The sequence below is a fragment of the Scylla paramamosain genome, chromosome 9, assembly GCF_035594125.1.
Source record: "Scylla paramamosain isolate STU-SP2022 chromosome 9, ASM3559412v1, whole genome shotgun sequence".
Taxonomy (NCBI): Eukaryota; Metazoa; Arthropoda; class Malacostraca; order Decapoda; family Portunidae; genus Scylla; species Scylla paramamosain.
In genome coordinates this window covers 10,662,501-10,674,929 of record NC_087159.1, presented here as the reverse complement: position 1 = coordinate 10,674,929, position 12,429 = coordinate 10,662,501, and the positions used below count along the sequence as shown (strand labels likewise).

At 46.1% G+C, this 12,429-nt stretch overlaps 2 protein-coding genes across 2 annotated transcripts in view; both read right to left on the bottom strand.

The window, feature by feature from the left end:
* The window catches only part of LOC135103244 (uncharacterized), a 108,314-nt gene that overhangs the window by 23,015 nt on the left and 72,870 nt on the right, over positions 1 to 12,429 (bottom strand). The window contains exons 9-12 of the mRNA XM_064009289.1: positions 2,045 to 2,171; positions 1,648 to 1,832; positions 1,106 to 1,263; positions 367 to 405 (exon numbers count right to left, since the gene is read on the bottom strand). Coding sequence (XP_063865359.1) covers positions 367 to 405; positions 1,106 to 1,263; positions 1,648 to 1,832; positions 2,045 to 2,171 — 509 coding nt within the window. The remainder of the gene's footprint in view (positions 1 to 366; positions 406 to 1,105; positions 1,264 to 1,647; positions 1,833 to 2,044; positions 2,172 to 12,429) is intronic.
* The window catches only part of LOC135103562 (uncharacterized), a 7,999-nt gene continuing 632 nt past the window's right edge, over positions 5,063 to 12,429 (bottom strand). Inside the window, exons 1-2 of the mRNA XM_064010004.1 lie at positions 11,000 to 12,429; positions 5,063 to 10,769 (exon numbers count right to left, since the gene is read on the bottom strand). The exon at positions 11,000 to 12,429 is cut by the window's right edge and continues 632 nt beyond it. Of these exons, the coding sequence (XP_063866074.1) occupies positions 5,359 to 10,764 (5,406 nt within the window). The 5' untranslated portion in view covers positions 10,765 to 10,769; positions 11,000 to 12,429 and the 3' untranslated portion in view covers positions 5,063 to 5,358. The remainder of the gene's footprint in view (positions 10,770 to 10,999) is intronic.

The window sequence follows — 12,429 nt, the reverse complement described above, 5'->3', positions numbered from 1 at the left end:
TTGTACGGATATTGAAGAGCAACTTCAATTCTGAAAATGTCAAAACAAGTACTGTATGCTTCACAAAATTACAAGGGCTATTGTATCAATAGGTTCTATGAAAATTCTTGAAGCATTTTTACTACAAAAATTTTTGTCATACAAATGATTATGACATTACACATAAACAATAATTTTCATGCTGACTGTGTTCATCAATGATCAGCCTCACACCATCCGTGCCCTACACTACACCTACTGCTCATGACCATGGCACAAGCCACTCTCAACAAATAGGCTGTTAATTGGGCATTCTGAACTCTAGTTAGTCAAAAGGCACTGAGAAACAAGTTAGTGTAGTGGTTTTATGCACCCTCAGAGGCATACCCTTCGCCATCGGCCTGTTGATTCTACAGTTTCGATAAACTGTCAAAATGGGAATTATATTAATGAGTCTGCTAACTAAATCTGTACATTTTTATTATTTATCAGAACTTTAAATTTCCTCAGTGAGATCTACTCTTTGAAGTAATTCTAAAGACATTAATGAACTTGGTAATAATCATATTGCAAAGAACAAATGTATAGAATACAAATGCTGCTAAATAGGAGAAATTTTCAGAAAGAAAAGGTAATAATAAGGACATTGCAACATTAATTTCAAATGAGATTCAGTGACATAAAAATCATTGTATTTTATAATGGTAATATAGAAACTTGCTAAACAAAATTTTGTAGTATTCATGAGACACAAATATAATCCTATGTGTGGGGACAAAAGACACCGTGCTTAGTCACTGTATGGATACAAAAGGATGAACAATGAAAGAAGAGAATGAAACAAGAAAAAGAAGGAAAGAAAAGAGAGAAAGGAAGAAAGAAAATGCATAAGCTGTCCCCTTCCTTAATAATATAATGAAGGCTACAGCATATCTAACATATTTACATACTAATAAGGAGAATCAGCTAAAAAATAATACTATTTCAATAAAAAAGACTGAAGTCTACAATGCACCTCAGCAACTATAAACATGAAAGTAATAGACACTGTGATGTACTAAGGTAAGATGATTCTGTCACCGGTCCCTGGGCAGCTCACACTCACCCCACCCTGCCTGGCGCTCACCTGTGTTTCTGATGCAGTGGAGCTCATACCATCAAAGTCTCGCTCCCTCTCAGCTTTCTGGTCACCATTAATGTGGTGGCCATTGGACAAAGAGCCATTCAGGACTGTGCCATTTTCAGTGGGTCCGGGGCCACAGCGGGGGTGCCAAATAGCAGTGCCTGGGTGATGACAGTGAATGAAGAACTCACCTTTTCTTCTGAGATGCATGAATTGAAAATTTGATGATGAACTTTCAGATGTTACTTATTCAAAACAAAAATGAAGTTTCCAAGGAAGTATACAGTTTCTAATCATTACCTGTATTGTTGATATAAAAACAAGAACAAACTCTGAGTTAAAATTAATTGCACTTTATTTTCTCTTGCACATAATTTTTCATATTAAAAGATTGGCATTTTTAAAATCAAGTAAGTTTTGATTCTTATATGACAAAATATTCAATTACGAGTACAAAGATCAGGGAAACAAGTAATGATGTTAACACACATCCCTTCTACTGTCCCAGCACAGCTTTAAGTCTTCACCTTGTTACACATCCATACCTTGCAAATACATCTCCTCCCCATCCCCAAATGGATCACCACACTTGGTGCATCGGGCACACGTCGGGTGGAAGTGGTGGTTGTCACCTGCCTGTAGCACCTTGCCGCTGATGTAGCGGTTGCAGTAGGCACACTTTACCCCAAACTGGGCCTGGTAGTCCTTCTCGCAATAGGGGAGGCCATCCCTGGAGAAATACATTAATTTTGCATTTTTTTTTATAACAGTAGGCTAACTCACTGTAATGAATACAGCTTTGTGAATGATGAGTGTATCTTAATCACAGTTATTTTCATGAATGTATGGATATGTTTCCTCTGTGTCACAGAGTGGACTGAGGATGGACATGATCCTGTGAACAGCATACAATCAAAAGAGATGCCACAGAGAATAACTTACTTTCCCATGTACTCCCCATGGAGAACAGTACTGCAGACGGCACACTTGAAGCACCAGATGTGCCACTGCTGGTCCAGGGCAATGAGTGCCTGGCCCTCCACCAATTCCTCTTTGCACCCGGCACATTCTGTAAGGAAAAGAAAACTCCAATGTATGCAAGACAGTTGTGCCACTTGTCTCTGGGATTATACAATGACTCCATTAGTTCAACGGGCACAGCAATGAGATGGAACTTTCATAAGAACATCAATGGTTGGCATCCAAAATATAATTTTATGATAAAACAATATAATCTCTATTTTTTGACACATTGGATAAAAATGTACACAAATATAATTCACTGTAACAACATCTACAGTATTATTATATCAATGAAAAAGAATGTGTCAGTGAATGCATACATTAAAAAAAATGACACATGAAAAATAGTAACCAGCAGCTTGGGCTGATTACTGATGTACTATTTAGACGAGTGAATAATAATAAAAAAATAAAATAAATAAATAAAAAAAAAAATAAATAAAAAGCACCAGTTTAACTGAGACAAAGACAGGAATATGAATAAATTATAGCTAAGTGCGTTGGATTAAGTGGAGAAAAAAAGCAAGGTGACATTTTGGGAAAGATATCAGTCAGTTTGTTGTTGCTACTTAAACGACGTATTCATTTTTACAATTGTAACGATGACAACATTTAAAACCATAATAAATCATGAAAGCAAAAACACTCATAAGAAATATAATGGATAAGTAGCAGCAATAAACTAGCCCAGTACGAAATAGTGGCCAATATATCGCGAACACAGAGGCACTGAGGATGAAGAAGCCGAGGAAAGCTATTCCCGGTAATAGTAGTGGTGGTGGTGGCGGCGATGGGTGTGAAAGACGACACCGCTGGCGCCACACATGATCACAAGTAGCGGTCACAAGTAGCACAAGCGGTATAGTAGAGAGCGACAGAAGGTGCAGCACTCTACGTAATGTTCAGAGTGAAGCTACAAACGTTTTAGTAAAGCTTAGCGATGGTGTTAATTTTGGTATTACTGTAGTGTAACTCCGTCGATCTACACAGTTAATTATCGGGTGGGCAAAGACTATGAAGGAAGGGTGGGAGATATGAATGACGTGAAAACGAATAAAAGAAGGAAGGATGAAAGGAAAGGAGAAAGCGGGTTTAGATAGTAAACAAAAGGGAACGGGAAATAGAGAGTGAATAGTAGAGGGAAGGAATCGCTAAGAAAGTCAATAAAAAGGACGAGTTGAGAAAATTAGGTGGTGGAAGAGAAGAGGAAAACATTCAATAGGTGAAGAGATGTGCATGAAAACATGTTTGTCGAATGTTTTTTAGTGTTTCCACTTGCAACGTTATCTTTATTAATTTATTTTATTTTTTATCTTTATAAAGAAATCGTCGGCAAATTTGAATAATGTCAATATGGTAACAGTGATGACGATGGCAGCACATCATCATCTGAAGAAGAAAAAGAAAACAAAGAAGAAAACAAAGAAAAAGAGCAAAAAAAAAAAAAAAAAAGAAAAAGCAACTTCGTAAGATGGGTTAAAACCACGTTAGGATGAAGTAATAAAAGGAGAAAATTAAGGGACGGAGACGCCTTCATGGAAACATTAAAATAAAAGTAAATAAAATTCCGAGCGCAATGACGCCAAAACGGATGCGCGGAGTTACACTGCAGGATTGGCCTAATTTTTTTTTTTTTTTTTTTTTTTTGTGGAGGAAATTTCATTACTATTATTTAGAGTCAGAGGACTGGTTAAGTGGTGGCGGGGTGTGTGCACTGAAGGATGATGGTATGAAAATGACGGGTGACGATAGTGATGATCGGCAAAAATTCAGTCTAGATTATTGTCTAATCATATTATCTATTTTTTTCTGTCTATATTTACATCTTTCTCTTCATGTATATATGTATGTATGTGTGTATGTATGTACGGTATCCATTTATTCATCCATCTGTCCATCTCTCTTTTCAATTACCAATCTATACATTTATCAACCTATCAGTTTATTTATATTGAAATTTATCTATCTATCTATTTACCTATCTACCTCTCTATCTACCTACCTACCTGTCTATCTATCTATCTAAACCATTTATGAAAACCTCTGCCAAGGCGGACAAAGTAATAAAAAAAGCACGTGAGAGCCTAAAGTGCGCAACTTAAGACGCACACTGAGCCTTAAACTTAAGATTAGCTTCAGAGAGATGCTTTTCGCGGTGGTGTTCAATACTAAGCGTAACACAGACGAGAGCGTGACCTCTTAAGTGACGTCTCGGAGTAAGAAATAAAATCACCAGGTAAGAGGATTAGACTACCTGGAGAGGCTTGCCATGTCACTCCCTGAGACACGTGAATGGTGATGATACGTGGTTCGCGACAGGAAGATCAGCGTGTGTGTGTGTCGAAACGAATGGGTTTATATAATTATGTGTTAAGGTGGAAGATAATGAATATAACGGTCACAAAAAATAAATGATGACTTTGGTGTCCGTATTCTGAATGTTTTGTCCTCTTATAGGATTTTTTTTTTTTCTTTCTTTTAAAGGCTGCATCGATGATTGGTCGAGTTCTCATTGGTAGTTTTCCATTGATAATATAGAATATTTGTTAAATTGTCACTAGAATCATGATATCACCTTTCCACTGCATCCTATATAAAGGAGTCAAGAAGAGATGAAACGTTTGAGAATTCGTACAATCCTGAGTATTGCTTTTCTGAAGGCGCGTGCTGCACTCATGAGTTGCTTCCTTTCCAAACGCACCATGAAAAAATTACCTCAAGAAAAATGAACTACATAAACTATTACCTATAAGACGTTAAGATACACCATAAATCCTCCTAGCGACTGATGGTGAGTCACGAGTGGGTGGAGATTCAATGTCTCTTGAGATTACTTCTTCTCCTCCCCCCTCCCCTAGCTCCCCTCCCCCAGCACACATCCAAGCACCACCCTTGCTTGTCTTTGCGAAGTAGTAATCAGAACTGAAATCCTAATATTACCAAGCAGCTTGAAAAGAAGTTTAAAAGACAATAAATTCGCTCGGCGCGAATTCATATCGTTATCCTCTGACACTAGATGAAACCCAGCCGGGAATATCCACCAAAGCACACCATTTCCTGAATCTAGTTTCGTTACATCATGAGGAATGACGAATAGAAGTGTAATTTTATAGAAAGGAAAATCCAAATCTATCTTAATCGTCAGTACACTGCATGCATGGCTTCCGTGTAAAATCCTCGACTGTAAAATTTGCGGCACTCGTGATGACCTTGTTGCAGCACTAAAACATCGATCAGTATATTAAATCATCCCAATATTTACCTAGACAAAGTGTAAACCTTATGATCAACTTCTTGGAGCCGTTTCTCCGACGTCTGCAGTACTTCCTAAGTGACACCCGGACCTGGGTACTGATGATTACGTCACCCTGCGTCCCTCTTCCTGCTTCCTTCTTGGCCGCGCATTTCTCAGTGTTAGACTCCTCGCAGCCTGGCGCGGCGATGGATTCCATCCTCGCCTCATCTTCGCCTATCTGGGCCGACTTGAAGGTGACGGGCAGAGTTACGTATCCGTCATAGCTACCAAGTTTCATGATATCGACTAAAGAAAACGTATCAGGGGGCTGTGGGACGGGGGGATCCACAGCAAGGAGGATGGATGACTGTTGACTGGGTGACTCAGGGATGATGGATTTGTGGGAGCTGGGCGGCCCGCTAATCTGACCCGGCGGGAGGATTTCCAAGGATGAAGACGGTGTATGGCGGTGTGGTTCCCCGCAGGGCGATGTGCACTGCGGGGACTCGCAGGCTGAGAACGCTGTGCTCTGCAGAGACGCGTAGGTTTGGAAAGAGCAGTGTGGCGATGTAAGCTGAGGACTGGGGATGCTGCATTCTTCGTAGTAAGAATTACGTGAAGAAAGCCACTCCAACTCATCCTCCTGGAAGACTGGCGGGGGAAGATAATTCTCACTGACGTCGTGCGAGGATAATTCCTGCAATTCTATGTCGTCAGGAAGATCATGAAGGCTGAGGGAGGCGTCGGGAGTGCTCGGTAGGGAAACACTCCCAAATTCAGAGCCGTCATCATAGAGTAACTCAAGCGAATCTCGTGAGATGCAGGGCGATGAACGGCCCGAGGCGCAGAGCAATTGTTGTGGTCTATTACTGGCAGTGGGAAGGGGGCGAGGGAAGGCGGTGGAGGAAGCGCATTCTAGTGGTTGTCTGTGAAGTGGGTTGGCGTGCTGGGGTGGTGGAGGGGAAGGAGGCGGGGAAGGCGGGAGGAGTGATGAACACCCCTCTTCCTCAGATGGAGAGGCAGACAGCTGTGTGGTTACAGTGGCAGGGCGAGGAGGAAGCCCTGCGGGTACGGCATCCTGGAGGCTGAAACCAGTGACTCGCTTCTCTGCCTCTTGTGCGCCACTAAGATAATGGCGGTGGAAAGACTCTTCTGAAGCCACGAGCTCCTTGTGCGGGTCAGCGACACTGTGGTGGTGTTTGTGTATGCGCGTGCTCGGTGGCAGTACAGAAGCGAACCGGTGGAGGAAACTTCCCACAGGGGCCGGTGGCGTGGCTGTTCCATCTGGAGGCTCTCGCGCTGCCAACTTCAAGGTGCTGATTCTCGGGCCTTCGTCGCCTCCACCGTCGAAACTAAATCTCCTGTGACCTTCCGGCAGTCTGGTCATGATAATGTTGCCTTCTGTATGTTCCACGTCTGTTTCCTCGGGAAAGGGAAAATAAGAGGGAGAGTAGCTCCCCTGAAGCTTCTGTGAGACTCCCGATCTTGTTAGGCTGTCCCTGAGATGTGATCGAGGCTGGGCGGTGACTGGATCAGCCGGTTGTTGGGTACTGGCCGCCTCGCCTGCCTCGGTAGGCAAAGTTCCGAGTCCAACGCCTCGACACAATGCGTCTTGAATTCTTTTGTAGAGTGGCACGCGGGAGCAGAGGGCATGAGTGAAGCATGACGCAGGGACGGGCATGCGTCGCTGCAGGGAGGCAAGCGAGGACGAGGCGGCGCCGGAGTCTTGAATGTTTTCTCGCGAGATGCTCGTTGCGCGATGCTCGTTGGCTTTGCTAATGCATACCTCAGAACTTGCTGGTTCAACAACGTGACCACGCTTCGCCCTCAAACAAGTCGAGTTTAATTTCTTGGTTTCCACAGGGACTCCTCTCCCTGGGTATCCCTGGGTCTGGAATCTTCGGTATTTTCCGCGACTTATCCGCGTCCCATTGGCTTCACCTTCCCGTCTTGTTTTGATTTTAGCGTAGATTTTGCTGAAGCTTGTCGATACTTCCTCTTCGGAGGGGTACAGGTCACACTCATCTTGCCTGTTGGACGTCGTCGTAGCGGCACCGCGATACGCGGCGTTGGGCAGCGCGACGTCTCCCACAGTGAACACGGAGGTCTTGTCAGGGAAATGCAAATTTCCCTCAAACCAGGAAGAGTCACGGGGCGGAGAAAATTCCCACTGTGTCTCAGCGTCAGCAGGGGGGCCCCTTCCTCTCCTTGACTCACGCGACAAAGTCCCCTCTGCCTCGCCATGTGCGTCATTTTTCTTGCATACATTATAGTGACCATATGCTGCGCGTGTTCCCAACTGCCACAGACCAGCGGACTCCGGCCACCTGTCTCCTGCGTCGCCCCTTTCCCTTCCCCCACCCGCCCCGCAATCACAATAATTTCTTTCATTGCACGCGTTCTCCTTCTTTACTGCAGCCAACATTCCATTGTGAAAATACTTTCGTGGTTGTTCGTGGATGCTGGGGAGGCAGGGGGGCCGGTACAGAGCAGGCTGGTCTGGGGCACAGTACATGTAAGATGTCGGTGTAGAGGACAACGAGGGTGGCGCAGCGTGATGGCATATACAAGGTGTTGGTAATGACAGTGGGGCGTGAAGAGGTGCTGGAATAGGCCACGATGTTTGATAGTAACCACGCTCTTCACTGCTCTCCGGCATCACCAGACAAGACGGTGACAGAGACCAGGTGTATTCTGCGTCCCTGGTTGGGTCCAAATTGTGACTAGAAAGCCTTCCTTTCATATCATTCCACCTCCTTCCTTTTCTCTTCCATCTGCTGCTGTTCTTGCTGAAATGAGGATCATGATTGACGTGACTCGCATCAAGGTTCCCGACCACAGTCTCGCCGGCAACACTCCAGGGAGCTTCGTTGTACTGCTGGTTTTGTCTTGAGTGTCGCCCGCTGTAACAACCCAGAGAGTAGCAGTCGAGGGAGTCATTTATGTTCCACAGTTGGTCGCCTCTGTCAGGTAAGTCACCAACACACTCAGCCTCACTCTCGTCACTCGAGGCGCCAGCACGCTGCTCCTCGGACTGTTCCCCCACGCGGCACAAACACTCGGGCGAGGGTTCACTACGGCAGCCGTACTGTTCCACCTCTGCCGTGTCACGCAAGGCTAGAGGCTGCTTCGTGCTTTCTTTACCAGCCAGCCACGGGTCGCCGGGTGCACTCTCGTAAGCAAGCAACTGACAGCTTTCACCCACCGTCGCCCATGACTGACGGCGGCGGCGGCGGCGGCGGCGACGTGGTGGAGGAGAGGGCGGGTGCTTGGGGTGCGGCGAAACGGTAGTGGTGGAGGTGTGGTCGTGACACTCTAAATACGAGGGATGGTCACGTGATAGATCTTCAAGTCTCCTGCACAAATCTCTCCATCTACTGAATTCTCGCTCTTTCTTTTCCCTCTTTCCTTCTCCTTCCTCCTCCATCTCGTCGTCCTCGTCGCCGCCAGAGTTACTGATGCTTCTGTCGTGGTTTCCCGGTGGAGTCTCGTGAGTGCACGCATCACCTCGCCTCATGCGCCTTCCGCTCTCACGCTCCGGGCCTCCCAGTGACCGCTCCCCGTCTAATTTGTACCAATGCCTGTTGACACTGAGCGGCCACCTGTCCTTTGTCAACCAGCTGTAGGTGTGTGTGGGACTTCTGAATGATCCTTCTTCCTTTTCTCTTTTACTAGTCTCTCCCCTTTCAATCTCAGCTTTATCTCCTTCCACTAAACAACCCAAACAGCTTAGCGAAGAATGGTGGTGGTGGTGGTGGTGGTGAGGTGCTCCTGGGTCCTCTTCTCCCTGCTGTGTTATTCCTATAGAAGGTGAACTGAAGTCCGCGGGAGCCGCCAGAAGCTCTGGGCTGGGAGGAGAGATGCTCAGCTCGCTAGCGCCAAGTTCCTCACTGGGAATCGAATCCAGGGAGGCGCCGTCTGAGTCCTCCGCGAACGGCTGCCTCAGGATACAGGTGTCCGCTTCGCTCCAGTCGGACTCGGACCAAGACCCTCGCGAGTTAGCATCTTCACTCTCCCATAACACTCCTCCTCCTTCACCGCAAGTTCCTTCTTTTGTGCAGTTTATCGCTACACTTTGAGTTCCGCACATCACGCCGTTCTCTTCCTCTTCCTCCCCCTCCTTCTCTTCTTCCTCCTTCAGGTTCCAGGCGACGTCACAGATCCTGGGAGACGGTGGGGGCCTTTTTCCTAAGTCGTTAGCTACTATGTTTTCATGGTCTGATGGTTCCTTTCCCCTTCCTTCTTTCTCTATTTCTTTTGCCCCGTCTGTCATACATGTATCTCCCCGACTACCACTCCACGTTTCCTCCGCGTTTTCTCCTCTTTTTTCTGTAGTATCATTTTCTATCACTTTCTCGATATCGCGTGGCAGACGCTCACTGCTATGCTGAGGCGCCCAGGCACTAGACATTTGATTATCACTCTTACTCCACTCGAGCCCCCTCAAGGACCAAAGTGATGATGTGGAAACGTGGATACCTTCGTTTACAGAAGTGTTAGCTGGTCTCATAGCTGTAGGAGGGTCGCAGTTCGTCATCGTAACATTTTCTTCCTTCTTGTCTTCGTTCTCCATTTGTTCATCGTCGGTGGTATTGGCGTCCTGCGGCTCGAGAGCGAATGTCTCGTCATCCAGCCACGAGAAGCAGTTGGTCACGGCCCACACGGCGCCCTCCTGAGAGATGAAATCCGGACTCCCTCCTGCCCCAGAGTCGGATGAGGCGAGAGATGACGAGGAAGAGGTGTCGTTTTCGTCGTCGTCTTCTTCTTCACCTTCAAGTGGCAAATTGAGGATGACATCGTCGTCTAAGTTACAGGACAACATTATTTCCTCAGTCGCAATGGTCGCCTTGTGGTTGTCGATGGAAGGTGCACTGCTGGGGTAATCATCGTAGTCACTGTGAGGGCAAGTTCCAAAGGGCGGATGGGGGTGGGAGTGGTGTGGCTCTGATGTGTGGCCGCCGCTGCCACCTTCACTTCCTGTGTCAAGGGACGGAAGGGACGCCACCTCCGATATTCCTTCATCCTCAGAGGGACTTCTAGTGTGCAGGCACACCGCTGGGAAGTTTTTATTTATAGCGTCACTCTGAGGAGTCTCTGTGGAGTCACAGGTGGATGGAGTGATAGTGGGCGTCGCGGCTCTGTCCACAGCTTGGGCAGGCCTTCCAAGGCAGTGCACTTCGGCCAAGGGAGCCATTGAGTCACACACACGTTCGTGATGTCCAAAGTGACAGTCTTCATCGTCAGCCACCTCGTCAGCACACTCCTGCCGCAGCCGCTCCAAGAGGTTTCCGCTCACACGGATGCGAGAAAACCATTTGCCGTTCCTTCCTGCTCGCCGAGACTTCCTGACGGAAGGCACGGCGAAGGAGGCGCTCGCTGAGTCCTCCATGAGTTGGCCTGCCATCTGCCCTAGCGTCACCACGCCCTCCATGGCGCCTCTCGCTTCACTTCTGTCTTGCCTCACATCCAAGAGAGTTACTGATGGCCAAGCCACCAAACAATTAACTCTTAATTTCAGCTATGGCTCTTTCCTCGCTTTCCTTATACTCTCTTCTCCCCACAGTCTCGCCTGAGGGCTCGACTCGCTTTGAGGATAATAATTAAATCCTACTCTTTTTCCCTTTCACTCACTACATCACTTCTACGTCACTCACAAGATGAGCTAATAATACGCTATTATGCGTTTTCTTTCATTTCCATAAAGCCAACTCAAGAAACTCGTCACTTTTCTCATCATATTGATGAAATTATGTTTTCACATCACACAACCATAAAGAAAAAGTTACATGGTTAGTTATAGATGGAAAATTATAATTATTTCTTTCCATTCGATAACACTACTATGCCAATCTTGCATAACTTTAACACATTCAAACGATCACAAGTTCCTTTCGTCCATCACTCAAGACAACCGTCATCGCAACCCGAGGCACCACTGCCCGTAAACATCCGGCACGCACGCGCACTCACAACACTCGCTCCTCTAACACTGAGCTCAGCAGTTCCCAGACGGTCCGCCATCTAACACGCGCCGCTCCACAACCTCCGCCTCCCGCCCCCTTCACTCCACCTGTAGCTACACACACACACACACACGCACACACACACATTTCCTCCCTCCCGGCCCCGCGCATCACCCGTACACTCGCCCACACAAACACCCTACACATTACACATTACACTCCCGCCAACACGAGTCTCCTTCCGCACATCCCATTGTTGCCCAGGCGAACTCCTACATTTACGATTTCTCTTTTAGCGGTGTATTAGTAAATATGGCACGAGGGGTAAACTACACAGGACTTTCTCTACTTTTATGAGTATTACGCTTAAAATTCTACACTCCTCCTGTATACTAGTACCTTGTAAACTTTATGCTATACTTTACAAACACACACTCTCCCTCTCGCTCTCTCCATCTCTCTGTCTCGACCCCAAAGCCCTCCCTCACCTCCCTCACCTCAGCCTAGTGACCTGTGACCTCTAATACTAACCCGTGAACCCGCCCGAAGGAAGCCTGGTTAAAGTGAAGCAGTGAATGAAGCAGTGATGAAGCAACTGATTCTTCTTAACATATACTTGACGAGGTGAGTGACTGGACTTGCCTCTGGTTGTTTTTTTATCTGTTTACTTTATTTGTTTGCTTGCTTGCGTGTTTGTGTTTTCTGTTTTTTTACTGGTTAGTTGTTTATGTTACTGTAAGTTTCAATTTAGCGGTATTTATGTTGTTATCTATGTTATTATTGTCATTATATTTATTTTCTTCAAGTTTCCTCCCGCAAGAAAGAAAGAAAAAGAGAAAAGAAACAATGACAAAATACTGCATGCGTTTTTTTCGTTTCGCTCTGTTTCTTTCCCTCCTGACACACACACACACACACACACACACGAGGAGGTCAGAACGCGTGTTGTAGGTAGCGTTACTTAAACTCAGACACGCACTGATGACTGGCCACCACCACCATCATCACCACCACCACTACATTACGGCATCTCCATCACTACACTACTTCCTTATCACCACAACCACTACTGTCTTTCATCTCCACTACAGTTTCTACGATTCCCA